Source organism: Sinohyriopsis cumingii, chromosome 16 (assembly GCF_028554795.1).
Source record: "Sinohyriopsis cumingii isolate HCF-2022 chromosome 16, ASM2855479v2, whole genome shotgun sequence".
Taxonomy (NCBI): domain Eukaryota; kingdom Metazoa; phylum Mollusca; class Bivalvia; order Unionida; family Unionidae; genus Sinohyriopsis; species Sinohyriopsis cumingii.
In genome coordinates, this window is record NC_142976.1 from 87,146,970 (window position 1) to 87,172,171 (window position 25,202).

At 33.6% G+C, this 25,202-nt stretch overlaps 1 protein-coding gene across 1 annotated transcript in view; it reads left to right on the forward strand.

The window, feature by feature from the left end:
- The first annotated feature begins 4,228 nt into the window (after nucleotides 1–4,228).
- The window catches only part of LOC149780953 (putative G protein-coupled receptor CG31760), a 66,309-nt gene continuing 45,335 nt past the window's right edge, over nucleotides 4,229–25,202 (forward strand). Inside the window, exon 1 of the mRNA XM_089938054.1 lies at nucleotides 4,229–4,865. Within this exon, the coding sequence (XP_089794180.1) occupies nucleotides 4,229–4,865 (637 nt within the window). The remainder of the gene's footprint in view (nucleotides 4,866–25,202) is intronic.

Consider the following 25,202-nt stretch of genomic DNA (forward strand, 5'->3'; position numbering starts at 1 on the left):
TGTAATATATTTTGTAAAATATAAAAACATTTAGTATCTTTTTCATTTTACGTATGTATCTGTCTATTTGTTCAATCCGATTATATGAGGGAGATACTTTTATTCAGTGTGTGTGTGTGTGTGTGTGGTTTGGATTTTAACGTAGCTTTAACAATTTTTCAGACATATCGCTACGATGTCTGCAGTGTGACAGTTTATAGTGATGTCTAGCACTGGGGCATTATGCCGCAGACATGTAGCATTATATCCCACCCAGTCACGTTATCCTGACACCAGGTCAACCAGTCTTAGCACTAACCTCTTAATGCTGAGCACCAAGCGAGACAGACTGTATCTGTATATTTGTTCAATCCGATTATATGAGGGAGATCATTTTATTCAGATGCAAAGTTTCTTAAACACAGTACGTGGGTGAGACCAGGTAACATAAATGAAAAATTATTCTGCATGGGATAACATGTAAAGTTTCTCCTCTCCTGTCTTGGCGGAGACCGACAAACTGGACAGAAGGCTACATATCTATACAGAATAGCATTCACAATTTGTTCAATTCAGTAAATCGTGGAGATCAACAAACATAACAGTAAGAGAAATCCATATAAAGTAGCATTTAAAGATTTTCCCGTCCGGTATGTGGTGGAAGCTGACCAATCAAATAGAAGGATGTACCTGTACGGACTAATATCCACAGTTGCTTTAATCCATTAAGTAGCGAGAGACAGAAACAGAAGGACGAAACTACATACATGCGATTGAAAAACTAAAAACAATATTCCTGAAAACTTCCATGTGCCACCCTTTGAATGAAATCCTGAACAGCTTTATGCTTGGAATTTTGATGTTGTTGTTTTTGCTGTTGCTTTTTAGGATATGTAAATGGTGTTAGAAATTTGTTTAACGTTTCTTGTGTTTGTAATTCAATTTTGTTTATTCCGCTTTGAAAAGGGATTAGTGTATATGGAAAGCTCTTGGCCAATTTCACTGAGTTGCTGATCTGTCCAGCTGCCAAAAATCTTATTTAACACACACACACAATATATATATATATATATATATATATATATATATATATATATATATATATATATATATATATATATATATATACTCTCATTTATTGCTGTCGTAATTGTTCTATACTTTCAAGCATGAATTAGTGTCAAACCAGTTAACTGTACGAGGTTTTGAGGTTTTTCATTTTCTAAAATCGTTATGATAGCAACTTCCACAGTATCATGTAGTTATGTGCCCCATTTAAATCTAACGGCACTAATTCATGGTGATGTTCATCTAGCTACAGAATGTGTATTCTGAAATCTGCCCACGAGGAAACATTTACAAATTTTATGTGCATGTATTTGACTTTAATTTTAGTGGTTGACAAGTTCTCATATATTATCATTTACCATTCATTTTTAAAGTTCATGCCTTTGGGTTCTAATTCTTGTAGACGAATGTGTTTTCTGTCCTGTACCGCATCAAGTAATTAAACGCGCAATGTAATTTACACATCCACCGCACGATAATCGAAGCTACATTTTACAAGATTTATAGACAAATGAAAGTAAACGATTCATTGCAATATGTCCTATTCGCATGAAGAATCAATACTAGCGTTGTAGTCACGTCCACCTTCATCCAAATAAAGATGTTTTAGTTTCCAAATGCAATAGTCCCGTACCAGCCACTGTCAAACAATGCCTGAACTTTAGAAAAGTGATTCTTATTAAGTTCTGTTTTTCTTACCTCAAACGCCAGCATTAAAAAGTTGAAATCTGAACCGCGTAATCTCCAATATCAAGGTCTATTTATGGTTTTATATTAGATTATTACCGATTGTACATGTATTTGGAGCCTTATATATTGTGCATTGCCATTAAGTGGATCTGTTAGTCTGCATATTTCTCTGTTCAAAGTTTCGCATTATAAAGTATATTTATTTTTAAAACATATTAAGTAAATTTGATAAATTAACATTGGAGAAATTTACATCATTCTGAGTTATTATTTCAAATATGATCTAGTCGTAATTTTGCTGTGTATATTCTCATTATGATGACCATTAAATGGGATTAATCCACCCGTCATGACGTCGTTCTCTAATTTATAGCTGCGGATGCGTATAGTTTATTTGGCGTGTTAAAATGTTCCTGTTCCATGGCCTTAAGTGGTACTTCCTTAACGTCCATTTATGTTTCTTAAGGCAAGGTAGGGAAACTTGTAATGACTAGTCTTGTTAAAGCAAGAGACCTCAATTAATGACTGCTCTTTCCCTTTTCTTTCTAAGTGAACATTAAGTTCTTGTCTTGACCATCATTTGATTTCTATGGTATCACAGACCAATCTGAACCCACGTAGACCTAATGAGGGAAAGCATTCTTCGTTGCCCAATGGCGTGACAGCAGCAGTAAATGCACATCACCAATGAACAAAATAATCGTTTTCCACAAAACTAATGGCCAAAGCGCTGACGTGACTTAGACAATGCAATTTCCTTCGGAATTTCTTGAATTGCTCGATGAATCTAAAATCGGATCCTTTGCTCTGGAGTACCTAATACAATTTTCTATGCAATTTTATCAGCGGTTGTGCGTTATTTGTCGGGTAAGAACTCGCCTTGGTAGACAGTATTTGGTACATTATTTATTCTATCAAGAAAAAGCGATGTTTTTTTTTAAATCTGTGATGAATGTTTCATAATATGGCAAAGTCTCTCTTTGATTTCATTTTTCTTATTTACTTTTCAGATCTTTGCCTAGAGATAAGCGAGGAATCTTCCGCCTAAAGAGATTTTAGTGCAGGCGACAGTGGCAGAAGGCCGAAGTAAGCTTCAAAACATCATCTTTCTTCAATTTAGTGAAGACAAATGCAAAGCGTTAGCTATATTGTCAAATTCGCACAAAGAAGGAAGGAAAGTGCAGAAAAAGAAAAGTTGTGGTCACTCCTGACTCGCCCATAGAATCTAAAATAAGGAGGAGAATTAAAGTTATGATAAGGCGCTTGCGCTGAAATAAAAATCAACAATTGTGGAAACAGTGTAGTCCATATTTCGGAAAAGACAGAAAAGAAGTTTATTGCATTGTACTCATCGATAAAGTCTGACTGTACGTTTCTTTGTGCGCTCCCAGCCAAGCAAAATCAAATTATGTTCTCTGTTGAAACGTCATACTTTGTATTGCTTGATAACGTTTCCAAAATTCATTGTCTGAAAGAGTAAAATCTATTTAATCTGCTTTAATAATAATAATAATAATAATAATAATAATAATAATCATAATTAGTTTATTATGCAACGAAAATGGTAACCTATAAGAACAGCTATTGCACCGATGGGTAGTTTTGGAGATAATAGAAAACATACAACAGTTTGGACATATCATTTGTTTTATGTTATTAGTAGGACATGGTAAATTTTATTCACATCAGGCAGCTAAATAATGGAAACATATTTAGAAATGGAAAATGTAAGTATTTTTCACCCACCTGTCATTCATCATAGGAAAAGATGTAATGGTACTAAAATATTACTGCACATATGCTCGTCATATTCTTTGAGACCTTAAATGTATACATAAATACGAATGTTTTCTGTGATAGCCAAAATTCTTTTGAAATCTTTATATGGATTTAAATAATTTAGACCACAGGTAACTGGAAATTACTACCACTTATGATCGATTGTTGAACATGAAAGCAGCTCCAAACACGCACGAACATTAGTACCAATAATAAGAACCTCCGTGTTAAGCCTTGCGTTGACACATATTGCGTGGCTGAGAATATCGATCATGTGTTTCTTTGGTCCAGGTCTCAACATCGCTCGCATTGATAGGTGATTTGAGATATTAAACTACTCTGGTGAAACGTGTTTAAAGAGAACAACATATTGACTTCCATTACACAGTATTTATTATGATGAATAATTGGAAAGACATCGTCTCCCAAGTGATTTCAGCTGTAAGATGATCGTGGATTGGAATTAGAATTGTTATAGTTTCGAATTGCAATAGTGTGAATCAGTGCAACGTTCCTTAAGAATTTATGTATCTATATATATATAAATGCATGTATATTAAGTGTGAGTGTAAATTGTAGCTGAGAAATGAATTTATTCCGACAACTTCACTCCCTAATCATACGTTAAATTTTCATCACAAAGAAGGATAATACTCTGTAGATATCACACGTGTTCAGAATTTGTGACAGGCAACTTGTAATGAATGTTGATATGTTTGTGTTTGGCCGCGAAGTTCTAAAATATGTTTTCTATCTGCAACTATTGTCCCACGTCACCAGTTATGTGGTCAACTACACTATTCATACGCCGGCTATGGTGTTTAAAGAATTCGACATTGATATCACGACGCCGACGGAAGAAACGACGTATTCGAAAGGACAACACAGAGACGTTATTGCTGAATTCTTGGAGATACTGGAAAAGTATGAAAGAAACAAAGAAAACTGCACTGCAGGGACACAATACAACCTTGGTCAAGGGGTCATCCAACAATATGGCAAAAACAGATTCAGGCAACAAGCCTTAGTTGCAGTTACGAAAGCGAATTTTTTAACAAGAATATGGATGAAAGCCAGCCCTGAAGTGCTGAATTCAGAGTACCTTTTCTATACTCAAGTTCGGTCGATGGTGGAGGGGGATCCAGTGATATTTGCAGCAGGAAACTGTTATGACAAAGAAGAATATAAGAATTATTATCTATTCTGTCCGTATGCGTACCGCACAGAAAACGGCCAGATTAATGTCAAGGATCTGTCTGTTGAATATGACTATTTGGGCAACGATTCTGAATTTTATTACATGGCCAGAATGAGAGCTAGCAAGCTGGAAAACTTCAATTTTACTGTTGGTAAGTACAATTTTGGTAATTATAATTTGTTACACTTAATGACTAATGTATACATCTTGCAATATCACGTATGCAAAATTGATGTAATGTCACAAACTTGCTTTCTCTCTCACATATTTCTGTTGATCTCTTGAGTCTTATAAAAGACCAAAAGTACACAAATTCCACAAGTTTTGTTTAATCTGTTAATTGCACAATGAAATACATTCGTGTTAGTTTATCCGAGTATATGCCTAGTTAGTTAATGCAATTCCAATGTTGTACGTATATGATAACACTTGTCAATAGATTGTTTGCACTATGATTCGGAACTAATGGTATCTCAGTTGATGTCCTTGATTTAACGCTATCATGAGAAAAGAAAAAGATGTCAATCTTTTTCCATTTTTAAAATTTGAGGTGGGTAAATTAATGCATTCACGAGTGGTACGAACGATCCTTTATATTAACGAATTTAATTTATTTCAATGGCATTTTGGATGTCATATCTAAACAAATTCAACATTAGTCACAACACAAAACCTTTATTTTACATGAAGGGTAAATCGTATGCTTTTAACATTATTAATAAGCAATTAAATATTCGAGATATCTTTTTTCTTTATAGTATTTAATAAAGTAATAAATCAAACGACATTAGAAGGTTTTAGTTAATTCCACGGATATATACTAGCGTGCTACAATAAAGTACATTTTTCGTGTGGAATATTTACATTTTTAATATTAATATTTTGAGTATTATTTTTAATCATGTACGCTTGAAACCCTATAACAATTTCATTTAATTTCTGACAAATACCAAGTATAAACATATCCTTCTTTATGTATTAAAGAGTTAAAAACGAATTACACGCATCTTCATAAAACATTGCACACGAGCATGCTAAATTATGTTGGGCAAGGAAAATTTGTTTTTAATACAAGAAGCTGTAATCCCACCATAAATCGAGAACGTTTACATGGCTTTGTTGTGTATCTTTAGATGAAATTTTTTTTTGAAAACATATTATAGGTTTGTATATATATTCTCGTCTACAGTTCCATTCCAAATGACATAAAAACGGGTTACTTAGTCAATAAAAGAGAGGCAGATGAAATATGTACACAAAATGCTATAAAATCATCACTATTATCATACAAACTAAAACCCAACATTGTTCTTTAAATATATATATATATATATATATATATATATATATATATATATATATATATAACCTGGTCATTTTCACTAATCAGAAATGTACCCACATGCTAAGTATGTTCCACCAAAATGGTACAGTTTCAATGCGAATGTCTCAGTAAAAACAGTGTCCATAATTCCAACAAATATTGAAGTAAATATTAAATATACATTAAGTCTTCTTAAAATGGAGCCTCATGTTGAGTTCAATCTTTGAAGTTCTTTAAATGTTTTTCAGCGGAAATTAAACGACAAATCGTTAAATCAAAAGGGACCATTTCTTTGTAACATTTTATTACAACGTAGTGATATTTAAATACGATCAGCGTATTTTTAATCGAAAACATCATGCTAAATTTGATTTTAAGTCATTAAGTTCCTCAAAAGATTTCAGCAGAAATAAAATTAAACGGAAACAATTTAAGGATAAAGATTATGTGACTGTAGTTGTGTAATTATCGAAGTTGGAATGCTTGCCCAACCACTGGAACTACAGTCAACTTCAATATATATATATATATATATATATATATATATATATATATATATATATATATATATATATATATATATATATACTGTACTTGGCAATCAAGCTTTGCTTGTTTCTGTTAACAATGGTTTCATACAGGTCAATTTCTCCAGCTTCAATATTTGAATTTGGAGTCAAACATTTTCTCCCGCTATTTCGTATTACAGAACCTAGCTTTTGAGTCATTAATATGGAGTGAATTAAAATATATTGGATATATCTTGGGTTTCTGAAAACTTCGAATTTGAATTGAAATACATATTTATCGTTCGTTTTTATTGCCTAATTGAAGTGTGCTGGTTTATTGCAGTATGTGGGAAATATTTCATAAATAAATGTTCAGTATTACAACCAATATAGAAAATCCTTTTTAAAATATAAAAACATATACTCTGTTTAATTTGTTATATCTATAACACAAAAGTAAGTTTCTCATTTTAGTACTCATATAAGAAGAATACGATGGAATTTTACACTACCGGTTAGCAATGGTTACCCTAATTTATATAAATTAGCTTCAATTAGCAAATCATTTGTTACTGAAATTCCTTTCTCCCAGTTTGTTAACAGAATGCATATTATGTCGCATCACGGTTCAACATGTTATTACATATATGCCACAACAAAACAAGCTTTATCAATATGTCATGCCGTTTTGTCAGAGTCAACATACACTCAACATATGTATTTTGATGTGTATCTGACAGGTTGTAGTTAATAAGACCTTGATTTCTCCAACTTACCTTAAGTTTAGAATTAACTGAACAATTGTATCCCGCAGGCTGATTAGACAACCGTTAAGTCTTTTCAGTGAAGAATGGAATCCAGCAATCTGACTGACTACATTTTAAGCCTTACCAACATTTATCAAATCCAGTACCAATAGTTGGGCTTAATATTATACCTTACGTTTGCATAATTACGACAAGGTCCCATCATGGCAGCCTGGTTTCCGCTAGCAATATTTTCATACAATCCAAGAATCGACATTGATATATATTATTGATGTTTATCAGCTTAGTTTTCTACAACCTACAACCATTAATCACGTACTGAATGGACTAACTGGTTTATTATTGCACTGAGTAAGAATACATTCTCTGCTACAATTCTTTATCCAGTTGTTTTGTCTCAATATTCTTGAGTTGATGAATCTTGTGACACTGGACTATACAGTACTGTGTAAGATATAACCTTTGCAACAAGAATCAAAACAACAGTAATTTGATATTTCATAATAAGCTGTATCTATGTTAATTGAACTGTTGAGCGAAGGAAATCTAGAAAATACTTTTTTACCATTACCACTCCTACAGCAATAAAAACTGAACAAGGATGATGCCTGTCAATATAAACAGTGAACGTTTCACATTGTTTCTTCGCTTACGTCTAAAATATGATATATGTGTAGAATCTGTGAAGGTACTAAAAGCTACGAATGCAAAAAGTACGTAATGCTTCCTCCCTTTAGAAGAGCATCATGTGTATCATCCTTTATTCAAATATTTAAATCGTCAGCATGCACCATTAGCATCGTTTAGTAAAATTGCATTGGTTGTATTCTCTGTTCTAAAGAGTGTCTCTTATTTTCTGGATATTGTTCAACCTTTATAAATATTTTCTTTGTCGATAAATTGAGACATTAACCCAGACTTCTCACAGCATTCAGACTTAACCTGTCTCGTTTGTTTCGTTTTTGTTTAAATTTTTGAATAGATTGTGTACCAAGTATATTGTGTTTCTCAGCAAGTAATAGCTCTTATGTCACTTGTTTAGGATGGAATAAAGAGTAACACAAGAAGGTGTGAAAACAACAAGATTTGAAAAGATACAATAATTTATTTCCCTGGAAAAAGTATGCAAAAATGAAACAATATGGATTTACGGTTTTATTGAATCAAATCCAAACATAATCAGAGAATTATCCAAGAATAACATTCTTGAAGTCCTAATAACAAAATGTTCTACTGATTTCACGTTCGAATCCCGACGAAGAATCCAAGATGGAAGACGATAACGTATGCTGTAGTCTGTAGTGTTGAAGTCTACAGATCCTTGTAGGAACAAAAATTATCACTCCGGCGTCTGATAGCTGAATAAACTTTTATAAACAAACTGTTCTTTTTCCACAATATTACCTGAGTACACGTATTTTCCAGATAAATAACAGAATTAATCCTTTGGAATCCGAGTAATTTGCATTAACTCCAAACCATGTAATTTGAAATTACTCCAAACAGCACAACTTACAACTAACAAACAGCCCAGCGTCTACTGAGATTAATTCTCCAAAACATGGGTTATATGTTCTTTCTAAAACGTAAGCAAGGGGTCACGTGATCATCTTCTGGAAGGTTATAGAAGCAAGTAAGTATTACAGATCACGTTTACCTAGTGTGACCCTGACGAAAACCAATCATTTTTACTCTAAGAAACAAAAAAATAAATAAAACTCTTTACATTTTAAAGACAAAGTCCCATCATGACCTTGAAAACAACCAATCATTTTAAAATAAAATATGTTTACGAAGGTTGCTACAAATTCTGAAACAAAGTCAGGATTTAGATCAACACCTGGTGCTTATAAACTAAAAGTCAAGGTCAAACTATTTTCTATAAAAAAATGGTATAATCTCTAGTGAATAAATTCACATTACAATATCATGTAATTAATATTTTTTTTTATAAAACTGACAAAAGATTAAACTGAAATAGATATAATTAAGTCAAATATGCATACCACTTCCCCCCATACAGAAATGAACTCATAAATTACACAGACTGCATGAAATACTACATTGTAATACACGGGAAAGTGCATCTGCTATTAAATTAGCTTTTCGCTTGATGTGTCCGATGTCAAGATTATATTTCTTTAACAATAAACTTCATGTTAGTAGTCTTTGATTTTTATGTTTTGTCTTGCCGATGAAAGTAAGGGGGTTGTGGTCACTAAATACAATAATCGATAAAGGAGCTGAACTAAGGTAAATTTCAAAATGTTGTAATGCCAATATCAAAGCCAAACATTCCTTCTCGATTGTTGAATAATTCCTTTGGTGCTTATTTAATTTCTTAGAAAAATAGCACACTGGATGATCAATACCACTTTCGTCTTCTTGAATCAAAACTGATCCAACCACAACATCACTTGCATCAACAGACAGCTTAAAAGATTGGCTGAAATTTGGAGCTGTAAGAACTGGTGCCCTGTTAAGTATGACTTTCAATTTGTCAAAAGCATCCTGACTTTTTTCAGTCCAAAGGAACTTGTTTTTCTTTCTCAATAAATGTGTCAGGGGTTCAGCAATTATAGAATCCGGCCGTACGCAGAAATCGCATCAGTTTCTTTTTATTTACAGGCACGGGAAATTCAGAGATAGCCTTGAACTTAGCATCTATAAGTTTAACATGTCCATGTCCCACGATGTGTCCCTGAAATGTAACACTAGCAAGCCAGAATTCACCCTGATACAAATTAAATATGTAGCATATGTGAGTCTGCCAAAGAATTTCCGAATTGTTCCTAAATGTTCTTTCCAGGTGTCATTGTAGATGATGACACCATCGATGTAAGCATGACAATTGTCTAGACCAGAGGTGATCATATTCTTGAGGCGTTGAAATGTACTTGGGGACCCTTTCATCCCAAACAGCATTATTTTATGTTGATAAAGTCCATATGGAGTCACAAATGCCGAAATTTCCTTTTGCTCTTTCCGTTAGTGGAATCTGTAAAAATCCTTTAGAATGTCAAATTTGGTGACATACGTGGCATTCCCGATCTTAACAATACAGTCATCGATTCTTGGTAATGGGAATGAATCCGTTTTGTCACACTATTCACCTTCCTTTAATCTGTAAACATACGGAAAGATTTATCTGGTTTTGGAAAAAGGATGCACGGTGAACTCCAGTCAATTTTACTGGGCTCTATAAACTCATTCTTTAGCAAACATTGAATTTCTTTCTTCAAATGTTTCTGTTTGAGAGGGTTCATCCTGTACGGGTGTTGTTTGGCAGGTTTGGAATTTACAATTTCAACGTCATGGAACATTTTGTTTGTCCTTGTATGAACATCTGGAAATAAGTGCTCATATTCAAATAATAAATGTTTAAGTTCATTTCTTTCTTGCTCTTGCAAATAGGAAAGGTTCTGGTCTAGATCTTTTATGATGTCTGAATTCCGAAGAATTGTCACTCCAATATCAGTAGAATCCAATATTCCTTCAATAAATCTTCACTGAGTGTGACAGGTACAACTACGTTAATGTCATGTTTAACCTGGCTTTCTTTCAATATACTGGTATTCCTATAATTTATTTATATACCAGGGGCACTATTATTATAATTTAACTCATTCATTTTCTTCTTAACTTAGTAAGTGTCGTAATGTCTAATCTGAAGAAAAATTTGAAGAATGAGCAAGAGAGACAGAACTCCATTTTTACAAAACTCAACAGTTCTCTACATTTTAGTTCTGTCAAACCATAATTTCACTTCTGACTTGAATTGCTGAATGCCAAATTCAAGAAGAATAGGCTGGAACGTTCCAGACCTACAATTCAACCCTTGACCCGATTGGATAGAGTTTGAATGGCAAAATAGAGTAAAAGACTTTTCAAAAACTTTTACTATCATTTTAGATTTTATATTCCTCAAGGGAATTGCCTCTGGAAACCTTCTTGATGCACACATGATGGTCAAGAGGTATTGGTTACCTGACTTGGTCTTAGGTAAGAAACCAACACATTCTACCATAATTCTACTGGATGGTTCGTCAAAGACAGGAATAGGTTGTAGATGAGCCTTGGGAATTTTCTGATTTGGTTTTCTTACCATTTGACAGGTATGACAAGATTTACAGTATTTACCAACATCCCTTTTGATTTTTGGCGAATATAAGTGAGTTACAATCTTGTGATAAATTGTATTGCCTCCTAAATATCCAGCCAATGGAGTTTCATGGGCCAGACTAAGTATTTCCTGTCTGTAAGGTTTTGGAACTACAATTTGATAGTTCACTGACCATTCGTCATCAGCAGGTACCTCGGGAGGTCTCCATTTTCTCATAAGAATTCCATTTTTAATGAGATAATGAGGCAGGAACTTCAGTATCTTCAGTTTCACTAATATCCTTCTGAAACAAACAGGAGATTTCAGGATTGTTTTTTCTGTTCAAAGACATGTGATTGCAGTTTATCACCCTGATTAGATCAAAGAGAATGAGTTGTTAAAAGAGGATCACTGTGATCGATACCTTCTGATTGATCCAAACAAGGAGTGAAAGTGACCTCATCAAAAACCTGACCAATGCATGTGTTAGCTAAAGGAATACTTTCATTATCAACATCATTCTCAAGGGCTTTCTTTGCCATAGCTCTGGTAACTGCAGAAACAGGAAATATATCTGGGAATTCTTTTTCAATTGGATCGACTTTCTGATCCAAGCAAGGCGTGTCAGTTACAAGTGGATTAACCACAACCTTGTCTCCAGCTAGGTCCTTTCTTAGTAATAAATGAATGCCCTCAACGGGTAAAACAGAGGCTGTTCCGATAGTCACTGGTCCTGAGCCTAAGTCTGATGAGAAATTTACACAATGGAGAGGAACATTAACAAAGCCGCACTCTACTCCCTGAATAAGAACACTCTCATTAGAAGAAGACTTTTCAGAAAAAGGCAAAGCACCTGACAATAAAAGACTCTGAGAAGCTCCTGTGTCCTTTAAAATATTAATAGAGATACGATTGGCCGAATCACTTCGATATGAAAGGTACATAATTCTCCATATTCAAATCAGACTGGAGTTTATTAGACCCAACAAATGTTTTGCTTTCACTACATGACCGTGACCTTGACCTCTTAGAAATTAGAAAATTTGGAATAGATCTGTCTTGATTCTGATGCCTATTTTTAAATATGTAGCAATCAGAAATAATGTGTTATTTTTCCTTGCAATAGGTACACGTATAAAGAGACAATGATCTTGAATCAAGCTACTCGGAAATTTGCTTTTCAGACGTTGTGGTAGTTTGAGTTTTAGAAGGGCTTGTATAAGGCTGAAATACTTTTCTGCCAGAAGTCAGGTTGGTAGAAGTCTTATTTACAAAAGGAACTTTATGAGTTAAAGAATACTCATCAGCAGGTCAAGCAACATTTTCCAAGGTTTCAATCTGATGCTCGTCAACATAAGACTTACTGTTACCATGGACACAGTTTTTGAAATATTGAAGTAATATAAGTTGTTTGAGACCTTCATAATCTCATTCAACTGTCTTGGCTAAGCACCATCTATCACATAACTGCTCTTTTTCTCTAGCAAATTCGACATGTTTTTGTCCAGCTTCTTTTGTATACTTTTTGAATTTATGCCGATAGGCTTCAGGGACTAACTCATTACCCCTTAAGATGCATTCTTTAACCATATCATAGTTACCACTTTGGTCAACTGGCAATGCATTGTAGATATCACTAGCCTTACCAGGGAGTACGCATTGTAATGACTGAGTCCAATGTTCCCTAGGCCATTTCAGTTTTCAGCGACCTTTTCAAAAAGGAGCAAACTATTTGTTTACATCTTTTTCTCTGACAGTTGTCACTAATCTAATATTCTTTGCAAGATCAAAATTTAAATTTGGATTTGAAGTATGAGTGTGTTGTTCACTTTCCAGTTCCATTTCCTTCATTTTACATATGTGTTCCCTCTCTTTCTCTCTTTCTTCCATTTGCATTTCTTCTCTTTGTAACTCCATTTGTCTTTTTTTCTTCTCTTTCTTCTTTATCTAACTGCATTTGCATATGTTTTTCTTCCTGTCTCTCTCCTCTTTCTCAAATTGCTGCTTTGTTTATTCTTTTTTGCAATAACATTGCTATTTGTTCTTTCTCCAATTTCATTTGTTCTTTCTATTTCTCCAATATCATTTGTTAGTTCCGTTTCTCCAACTGTAACTGCATTTGTGTTTCTATTTCTTCTTTCTGAAGCTCCAATTCCATCTTGTATTTTAATTCTAATTCCTTACTTTTTGTTTGTCAGAGTCTGATAGAGACTTACTGACTAAAACCAAAGCACTTTTATCCTAAACATTCTATTCTATCAAATACTGAACCAAATTATTTCTTATTTCCTATTTCGTTAAGGAAGCCTTTACTTCAGAAAGATCGTACTGTCTGGCAAGTTAAATCAAGTCATCTTTTTGAAAAGATCTAATTGTTCCTGGGTGGGATTTGAAAGAAAGATTTCTACTTTTGATGACATTTTAGAAATAGACTGCCGATTTCACTAAATATTTCAAAACGTTGGGAAATGACCTTTCATTAACAAAAATAGGTTTTCTGAAATATTCTATCATTAATTCAAAATAATTCGTAGGACGAGCTTCACAATTTCTTATGTAACTTGTTTAGGCTCGAATGAACAGTAACACAAGAAAGAGTGGAAATAACAAGCTTTGAAAAGACACAATAATTTATTTCCCTGGAAAAAAATTATGTTAAAATGAAAAAATATGAACTTACGGATTTATAGAATCAAATCCAAAATTATCCAAGAATAACATTTTTGAAGTCCTAATAACAAAATGTTCTACTGATTTCACGTTGGAATCCCGACGAAGAATCCAAGATGAAAGACGATGACGTATGCTTCAATCTGTAGTGCTGAAGTCTACAGTTCCTTGTAGAAACAAGAATTGTCTCTTTGGTTTCTGATAGCTGAATAAATTTTTTATAAACAAACTGTTCTTTTTCCACAATATTACCCGAGTACACGTATTTTCCAGATAAATAACAGAATTAATCCTTTTGAATCCGAGTAATTTGAATTAACTCCAAACCAAGTAATTTGAAATAACTCCAAACAGCACAACATGCAAATAACAGTTTAACAGCCCAGCGTCTACTGAGATTAATTCTCCAAAACATGGGTTATATGGTCTTTCTAAAACGCAAACAAGGGGTTACGTGATCATCTTCTGGAAGGTTATAGAAGCAAGTAATTCTTACAGATCACGTTTACCCAGTGTGACCCTTATAAAAACCAATCATTTCACTCTAAAAAATAATAAATAAAAATATTTGTTACATCTTAGAGATAAAGTCCCATCATGACCTTGGAAGGAACCAATAATTTTGAAATAAAATAAAACTTGTTTGCGAAGGTTGCTACAAATTCTGAAACAAGGTCATTAGATCAACGCCTGGTGTTTATAAACTAACAGTCAAGTTCAAACTATTTGCTAAAAGAAAGTATCATCTCTAGTGAATACATTTACATTACAATATCATGTAATGAAAAATAAAAAAAGAAATAAAACTGACAAACAATTAAACTGAAATAGATATATTTATATCAAATATACATAACATAGCATGAAGAACACTATAATGAAATATTACTGACATCACCATAATTTCACGGTATAAGTGTTTAACAAAAGAATGCCTACTCATGTCTACGAAGACAGACATTAATAGTGATATGGTAGCATCCGGAGTGTGTTGCTGCAGCTATGTTTTACAAAACTGAATTAGGAAACTAAAATGTAATGATTCAACATCGTAGTTCACGGCAGCCCTGGAAATCGATTACAAACAATATGAACGGTCAGAAGAAGTGAAGGTACTCCCTGCATCGTGTCGAATTGATTACAGGCAATATGAAACGCAGAAGGAAGCGAAGGTACTTCATGTATCATGCCGATCTGATTTTCAAGCTTCATGACATCAAGAATCCAGTAGCATGTCAAGTTATGTAATTTCAGTTACTAATAAAATTGGATGACAGAAAATAAATAAGAAATGATGTCAAAGCAAACAAGAAGGGCACGTAAATACAAGAATAGTTTCTGTATTGTGTTACAAGCTAATAATGTCTAGTCTCTGCATACATTGTGCGATTTTAGTTCAAATGTTACGAATGTTAACTGTGATAATATTGTATTTGTCAGTATTTTCTTAAAGAATCAAAAGTGATATTATGACCTTTATAAATGAAACGTTAATGTGAAATTATACATTATTGATTAATATACTCACTTTGAATATATCCTGTCGATAGAATATTTCATTCCGCTCTAGACATATCTTGTTTGTGTCAACGTTTCCTTCAACTGTTTCTGGGTTTCGAAATGGTATCTGAAATATTGTTGACATCCACAAGATCTAAATATGTCCAGGTTTGTATCAGAGGTTCTTTTTTGTGTTTTTTAAAGAATTGCTCCATAGTTTTGTTTGCATGAATTTTAAAAAAATTATATAATGCTATGCTCAAGTCAATCCAACCGTAAGGTTTGTTTTTATTTGTATCCTACAAAATCCAATATAAGCCTTCAATAATCATGACTCTTTTTATCTAATAAATGTACCAAAGGAGATTTCGAAGCTTTTAATCTTCAACACCTATGCCTAAATGAGATCCATTTCCTGATCACAAAGAATGGACGTTTATGAAGTGGTATGAGAGATGCATTTGACAACATCATACGCAGTCTATCCATTTCAAGTCGGAACAGAAACCATTGAGTATCCATGAATGCGTTATTTCAACAGAACGCTCAGACACATAAATATTAACCTGTTTAGCAACAGTTACGATTCAGTCAAATTGATCTATGTAAAATACGATTCTAAGATACTCATTTAACTCGTTTGTATTAATTCCAGACGCCTGGTATATCTCCAATGACTGGCAGGAAGAAAAATATTTTGCCTCAGCGAATCTTTTGAGAAAAAAGACTTAAAAGATAAATGCAACAGATTTCTATCTACCGATTGTTTTATTGGAAAACAATATAGCACTGCATATCATGGCCACGGCCTTGTTTTAAATTCATGTAAATTATTCTCGTCAATGGATAATTAAGATAATATTATTCTTGGAAAGACAGCATATTTTGGGATTGGTGTCTGACTGGATCATTTGTTTCTTATAATATACGGCTATAATCCAAACATAATCCTCTTGATACTGAGTCAGTCGAATGAACATTACACATGTGCTTGTTCTCTTCATACAATCAACTCTCGTTACAGCGAAATATTAGGGTTCGACCGATATTTGAAGAGAACAAACAAGTTAAATAGCAAATTTCATCTTCATAACAGGATATTCAGTTTCCAACTCCGACTGCAATTTACAGGTATCAAACGTGCATAGTGTTTTTACATGTTGTATTTTTAAACGGCTTTGTCATTTTATGGGACTGAACATTCGTAGGAATATGTTATTGGATAGTATGTCAGTATTATGGGAGTTTTAAATGTTTTAAGTGTTCATTACATTTTTCTAACGTTTTCCTAACATTTAAAACTCCTATAATACTGACACACTATGTAAATACATACATACATACATACATACATACATGTGCGTTGCCAAATAATGCTTCATAAATGGAAGAAGAAAGTAGTTTCAAAAATGTTAAAATTATATCGCCACTGGGGCGATACATGTGGTATCGCTACTTGGACGATAAAAAATTTCCCACCAGTATATTTAAATATCTGATTATGAAATATAAAATACGAGCTCTTTTCCAGAAAATGCAGTATGATTTTATTTTAATTCGTAATTTCTACTGAATATTCATTGGATAAGAAATATATTAAAAAATATCAATCTGAAAACAGAAAGAAAAAAGTGAATTTTATTGAAACCGGGGTCTTGGGAATTATGGAAAATAGAGTCTTCAAGCAATTCTATTATGATACTGAAATACTCTTTATTAATGGCTACCTCAAATTGAATTTCACTACACAATATTTAAATTTACCAATGGATCGTCTCTTATAAATGACGAAAGTGGAAAATTCCTCGCTCTGTATATCGAATGCGATCATCAAAATGCCCAATATATACTACAAAAAAGATAAATAAAACAAATTCGTCACAGTGATGGAAATCACAGCTCATTATCCTATTATAGAACTTGTAATGGATTGAATAAGTAAGCGTCGTTAATGAAAACTCTCACCACTGACTTTTTGCTTTTTTTATTGCTGTTATTGCTATTGATGTCTATTATCAGATTGCAAGATTTATCTTACGAATTAGAAGTCAAACAACTAGTCTAGTTTTATGGTTGCAGTCCAAAAGTCTAGCAGCCCGACTGTATTGATATTTCAGAAAGTGAGCAGATTGGCTTTCATTCTTGAGGTCTTGCGTAAGGAAGTGATGTCAACGCTGCATATTAGCAATGAACAGAATTATGTGATAAGGTTTCGCGCATATATTGGGAAATGATTTGGTCAAAGACATATCTCAATTTTCCTTACCACTCATTCCATTGCTCTCTCTCTCTCTCTCCATCCGATCTAAGACTAAAACTACTTGTATATAAAGCTGACATTTTATTTTCGACTAGAAGGAATGATGGATAATTAGATTCAATCAACGAGAATGTGCGAATGAAAAGAATTGGCTTATGAGAGAATGATATACGTAAATTGTTTTCAATATTTCCACACTTAATCTGGAATTTGTGTAAGAGACCTGTTGTCTCACGCTATAGCAAATGTGAGTTGTAGGTAAGGCATTATTTTCTCCATCAGAACATTTCCTTTCTTGAAGCACATGATTAGGAGATTCCTGTCTGGCGGTTAAGATATATTTAGAGATAAATACGTCAACATCTTTTTGTTTTTTATTTATAGCGGTTCGCAGTCAACTCTGCAAGAAGTAATGTTACATGCATTTGGTTTTCAATTGCAGAAGCACACTTTCTCAAACTGGAGATAGCCAACACACAACTACCTGTAACACATATTGCTCAAGTTTTTAAAAAGTATGTGTGTGATGTCGATTTTAAGGTAGCTCTAACAATTTTTCAATCATATCGCTACAATGTATGCAGCGTGGCAATTTATAGTGATGCCTAGCACTGGGGCATCGTATCGCAGACATGTTGCATGATGTCCCCCCTAGTCACATTATCCTGACACCAGGCCGACTAGTTGTAACACTGGCCTCTTAATGCTGAGCGCCAAGCGAGTCAGCTGTTAGTACCATTTTTGTAAGTCTTTGCTATGACTAACACGGGATCGAACCCACGACCTACCGCACCCGCGGTCTCAAAAAAAAGTATTTTAGACAAGAATAGAAGCACATTTTATTTGTAATCCATTACAGTTTTAGAACTTTCGAAGTAGTATTATAAATAGTTTCCGCTAAAGAAAAATTGCGTCCTTTTAATTAAATTTTTATTGTTTTTATTGTTGTTGCTGTTGTTGTTTTATCTGTAGTTCCGGTCATTTTTAAACTTTCCAGTAATAGATTGTAACTTCAATTGGTCTATTATCAACATTTATAACATAGCGACCTATCGAAGCAGCCAGTGGGTCTTTTTGTAGGTGGATTAGAAGATATTTTGCGGTCAAAGCGTACATTAAAGCTTGTAACTGCTGTTACTCATTCAGATACTTGGATTACAACGAGTAATGGAAGTACTTGCGCATGCATTACAAAAGGCTGCTCCTCTCATATACATTAAATGTCTTCATTCACAGAAAATCTAGACCAAGCATGTTTTGACATTTTTAACCAGTCTCCATCTGGGGTTTTGTTTTTTGTTTTGTTTGTTGGTTTGTTTCTTCGTTTCTTTGTTTGTTTTCAGTGGCAGAAAGAAGAGAGACAAGCATGCACATTAACGCAGACAAATATTACTTCACTTACTTGTATGTACCTGAATAGCAAGCACACCCCTCCTTCGAAATGTTTTGAAAGTGTGAAAAGGCTGTATAATATAAGTATTTGTTTGACGAGAAAACCGTTAATCTCGTTTACACTTGTGCTCATTGTTCTTGATAGCATCTCTTGAACGATCATTATAACACCGTACTTGCAAAAAGGTACTTGCAGAACAGTTTTAATACATTCCTTACATCTCTCTGGAACTGCGTATACTGACTGTTTAGCATGCTGAACTCACGAACATTTAACCCGTTTGCTGACCAGGACAGGTCAGACGCTGTAATGTGTCTCAGGTGTAAACATTTTACTCCAATATAATGATGTGTTGATGTACCTCTGAATACCACTAAAATGTTAATAAACCTTCTCCAGTCGGAAGGAAATTATGACATATAGTCAAACTAATAATTCCCAATTAGATTGCGAAGACATTTCACGACAAAGAAATTGCACGAGATTGCACGCATACTTTGAAAGTCTTTGTCCTTTGCCCTCCATGGGTTATGAAAAAGTGCACAGTGCGGAAAACTTCACAGATTATAGTGTTGTAGCTGCATTGTCTGTGTGTGATGGACAATATAGAACATATCGATCAACATAAATCTTTCCCTGACCGTGATTGAGATTCAAAACAAAAACTTGCAAAAACTTGCACTTGCACTGGACTGCGAATAACACGAACCCCGACCTTCAGTCTCTTAACTAAGTTCGAATCTGTTTCTACTTGATAAGTTAATTATTTTATGAGGTTTCTTTGAAAACATTTATATCGTTTTCGTTGCAATTATATTATTATTATTATTATTATTATTATTATTATTATTATTATTATATCCAATATGGTGTATTATTTTTAACAGTAGAACTAAAACTTGCCGACGTCTTTATAGCGCATAAAACATAGAACATTTATGACTAAAGCCAAGAATATCGAACTTAAATATAAGAAGCTCAGGTTTGCTGTATTTACTCAAAACTTGTTCGATGTATTGTACGTTTCTACTTAAAAACTCTTTCTTTTAACCCAAAGAGGCAAACACAGAAAAGTTATGATTTGAACGTGTAAGCTGACAAACTATTCTCGATTTTAAAATCTTAGTGTTATATCTAAGATTCTAGTGAGCAAAGAAACTGTTGTTAAATGACAAGGATTCCCTATTTGCTGAGTCCTATTTTCGCTCACTTGTAAGCTTTATAAGGGGGATTCAGAGTGCAATCCATTTTAAATTATTTTGAACTTATACGCATCACAAGGAACCAAATACTGTCCTGAAAACATTTACCAAGCTTTTGTGACCAGGGTTTAGATTGGTTTAAACCGCATAATGTGTCGCAGGAAATGTGAAATCCCGGAAAGAAAATGCGTATGTATTTTATATGCCCTTTTTGTGTTGGACATAATTTACAAACAATGTTTAAAATTTATTTCTTGACATTTATTAGTTTTAAACCTATTCGCAACTATAAGAATTGTGCTTTATAGTATATACGCTTAAGGAAGTGAACGGTTATAAATTGGTTACACTATGTTACGCTACTGCGGTTTATTCAGTCTGTAATTTAATTTTAAACTTCGTTCCTATGCAAGCATACCTTTCCCTTCTTAATATCGCTTATGAAGGATATATACATGCGTATATAGAGCTCTTTTCTTAACATTCATCTAATGAGTCAGACCTATTTACTCGATAATAAAATACGAGATCAAAATCATTAGTTGTAGCTGTCCTTAGGGAAGGAAAATGTAACTATCTCTTAATGGGCATTAAACATTAAACTGATGAGAGACCTGTATCATGCGTGTTAAGTTCATGAACGTATTCTTGACAGGTGTTATTTTTATATGAAGCTAATGTAGCTAATGCTTTAGTAACTCGTACATTTGGACGTTTACGATTATTGGCATCATGGGGGTGGGTGTTTTCCATTTACATGAAGGACTTTGCTCGATGCGTTGAATGTTTCTGACAATTGAGAGAATGTAATTACAGGTTTACTGCTAAGAGCCTTCAAGTGTTATTTTCGAGACATATACCGAATATCAAGCAATCGCTTTGTAAAAGCTCAGTATCTATTGGTTTTATCGAATGCAAGAAGTAATATTGTGTTGTGATTCATGAACGGAAACCACAAACAGTGCATGGATCACTGTTATTACAATATCTTTGTGTCTGTTTTAAGAAACTAAAACAAAATATCTATCACAAAATGGTAATTCGATACACTGTGTCTCCGCCAGTCTGCGGGTATGCCAGTGCATGTGTTCCTAATTTAGGGCAAAGATGTAGATCACGATAGCTGCATCATATTCACGGGTCTTACTTTATGGATAATTGTGACTTAAAACAGACACATTTAAATTAACATAACACCTGTTTAGTACTTGAGATTATAGAAAATAATAGTATGGATGTTCATATGCGGAGTACCCGTGCTTTATACCAATCATTTGTTATTTCATACTGACGCATCTTACAAGTATTAAGTACCCGTGCTTTATACCAATCATTTGTCATTTCATACTGACGCATCTTACAAGTATTAAAAAGGAATAAATAAATACATACGAAAATAAATTAATTGAATTAAAGTAATGACCAAGGAGAAGGTCTGGCCGGCTACATTGAGCAACATCTACAGCTCTGAAACATTTAGCATGCTTTTGCAGTTGAAATTCATCGTTTGAATTCTTAAATTAGCATCTGTGCCCTGTAGCATGCACTCAGTGTTAACAACTGTTAATAACTTGACTGAAGCCGCAGGTGTCGATATTTCCCCACTATTTGGCAAGTAAGGTGAAGCAGAAAAAATTAATGACATGTTTCTTGTCCATTTATAGATACTGGACATTTTCAAAAATACCAAACCCCCTTTAAATTTGCTTTTAATTATGTTTTGATCAATGGTACTAAATCAAAGATATTTCACGCGAATGTGAAGTTATCGAATATTTTCCCAATATGGTCCGTTATAAGTTGATGAAAATTTGTCTTTAGAGGAAAATAAGCTTTGGAAAATATGTTATCGTTAAGAGCGCTGAAAGAATGAGTTTTGATGTGCAAGTAAGTGACATATAATTCCATCTTGCACGGACAAATATATACACCCAGGTTTTTACACGGCTTAAAACAGGAGATATAAAATACACCTTTCATTAAAGGTACCGCTACCGCTGGCAAAAAAGGTAACTAAATAAATATTTGTTCTGTACAGATTTAAGTTTAGCCTGTTTCTTTTCTGTTCTTGTTTAATGATAATTATGAAAAATGTGAGACGCAGAAATTTCCACTCGATGCTTCGAACCTTGTGAGAGCGATTATTTTCTGAATGAATCAGAGACATTGCTGTATTATTGATTTGGATAGCATCAATCTTTATATATATATATATATATATATATATATATATATATATATATATATATATATATATAGTTTATAAAACTGTTTTATCACAACTATTGAGAGTTTCTATGAGTGAATATTTCATGTTTCGACATGCATTGTTAAGCAAAAGACCTACTAAGAGGAAGCAGTTTTTAGCTTGGAACCATTATGTTACTAAAACAAGATTGCGGTAGGTGTGAAAAATTTTTAATCGTTTTAGTTTCATTTGTATGGCAAAGCAAAAATATTTTTGAAAAATACTTTTGAAAGATAATCAAGTAGTCCTGAATAGATGTTGTTCATAGTGGGAATCGACATTAAATGTAATTCGGCTATGACGTTTAATAATAGTATGAGTGACATCCGGGTTCCTGCTTCTTATACACTCTAAAGGACTTCTGCTATTGAAAACAGATACATTTTGCAAAGACAGTTAAAGAAATGTGTAAATACTCAGCTGTAAGGGTTATTAACAATGTACGTTGAGGTGGTATTCAAATGTAATTAACCTGTTAGGATGTAGTCAATTGACCTTGATTTAATACTATTTGGCGAGCCAAACTATCACCTGCTTTAAATCCGGAAATAGGACCTATTTTCATGACTGTTTATGAGAAACAATACTCATTTCCGGCTTGAAAATAACACCCATGTTCAAGTGCAGGAAAATCAATGAGGTTCTTTACAAAATCAGGATAAAGTATAGCTCTTGACGTATGATTTTCCTCGTAATCAACTTGGGTATGATGTCATAGTTAATGGAAAATCTTGGTAAATTTCTGGTTGATTGGACCGCAGCTTCCAGGAACGACATAAGCAATGAAAGTATGCCCCTTATTTTAGAACATTGGAGTCAAAGCACGTGCTAGAAACATGGTATCAATCCTCCTGCAACAAGGTCATTACATACCAATAGGTTATTTGATATTCGATCATCTTGTATGCTTAGAAACTCCAACAAATCAAGTGTTCTGGCACATCAGCCACGAAATAAGTTGCTAATTCTGCTTTTCTTTGGTACGGTTGTTTCCTTAAGAACGAAATAAATAAGACTCTAATATAAGCAGATAGAATTTTTTGAAAAGCTTTTACACGCCCCCGACTCTGGCAGTGGTAATTTGGCTTGTCCAACGAAGCCAAGGAACATAATTTGTATGGCATTTACATCTATCTGATAATCAGGATGTAGCATTATGACGCTAAGACAAAGATATATGTGATAAGCACTCTTCCCGTTTTGATCCTGGGGACAAAGTCACGGTCATAGCAAATATGAGTTGAAGATTTGGCTAAAGTCTTTGTATTTAGTTTTGTATCCTTAAACGTACATCCATTTCATTCATGCTATGGACGAACCGTTGCGAAGCCAGCACGATTCATTGTACAACAGGTGCTCTTAGAGCTTGGATCTTGAGGTCATGGTCTCACATTTAAAGGCAATGCATTGTGTGTAGTCAAGTTATGCAGGTCAGGCCTTCATATGTAACTAATAATATTATTATTATTATTATTATTATTATTATTATTATTATGTTGTTGTTGTTGTAGGGTTTAACGCCATTTTGCAGCACACGATAGGCGATACATGGCGGCCAGTATTAATGTTGGAGGAAGAACCCAGGAAAGAACCACCGACCCACGAGAAGTTACTGGCAAGCTTTCTCACATACCCACGCTGAATCTTAGACTCGAACCCACGCAGACAGAGGTGAGATGGCAGTGATCCGTAATAATGAGCGCTTTAGACCACTCGGCCACCCTGGGCCCCCTAATATTAGTACATAACCGATAGCAAATATTACGGACAATTCCGTTTCTAACGAAATCTAAAGTAAGTATAAATCATAATATTATATCTCGGTTATGACGAAATTTGGAAATAATGATAATATATGTATTTCCCATTCCCATGTGTGTTTATCTCTCTCTCTCTCTCTCTCTCTCTCTCTCTCTCTCTCTCTCTCTATATATATATATATATATATATATATATATATATATATATATATATATATAACATTAATACATAGGAAATTTTTTACTTAAATCTGTGTTTACGAAGTATCATTCCATTTGATTATTTTACTTTGAGATGCATTTCATAGAACCAACTTCAACGCAATTAATGAATTAACGATCACCATGTTGATGATTACCAATTCTATTTTAGATGTGTTTTCGCTATCATACAATCAACTTTCATATCTTTCAAAGAAAGGCAAGAGCAAGATTTTGTTTTCAATAGGCGTGGAACTGACTACATCATTGTAAGGTAGTCGAAGAAGAAGGTGCAAATCACTAACCTTCGGATTCTTTGAAAATTAATATATAATGGAATATGAAAATCATCAGGAACTATTGCCCATCGATTGCTTTCTTTTATTGTTCTTTTGCGTAGGTATTAAAATCGAAGCATACAAGCCTCGTAGGAATAAACATGTTTCTCACTTACAAAATACGGCCTCTGGGGTACTGTTGTAGCGTGTTATTTTAATGCAAGATTCAATTATTCGTGCACTTATTCTTTGCGTTCGAGAAACAAATATTTAT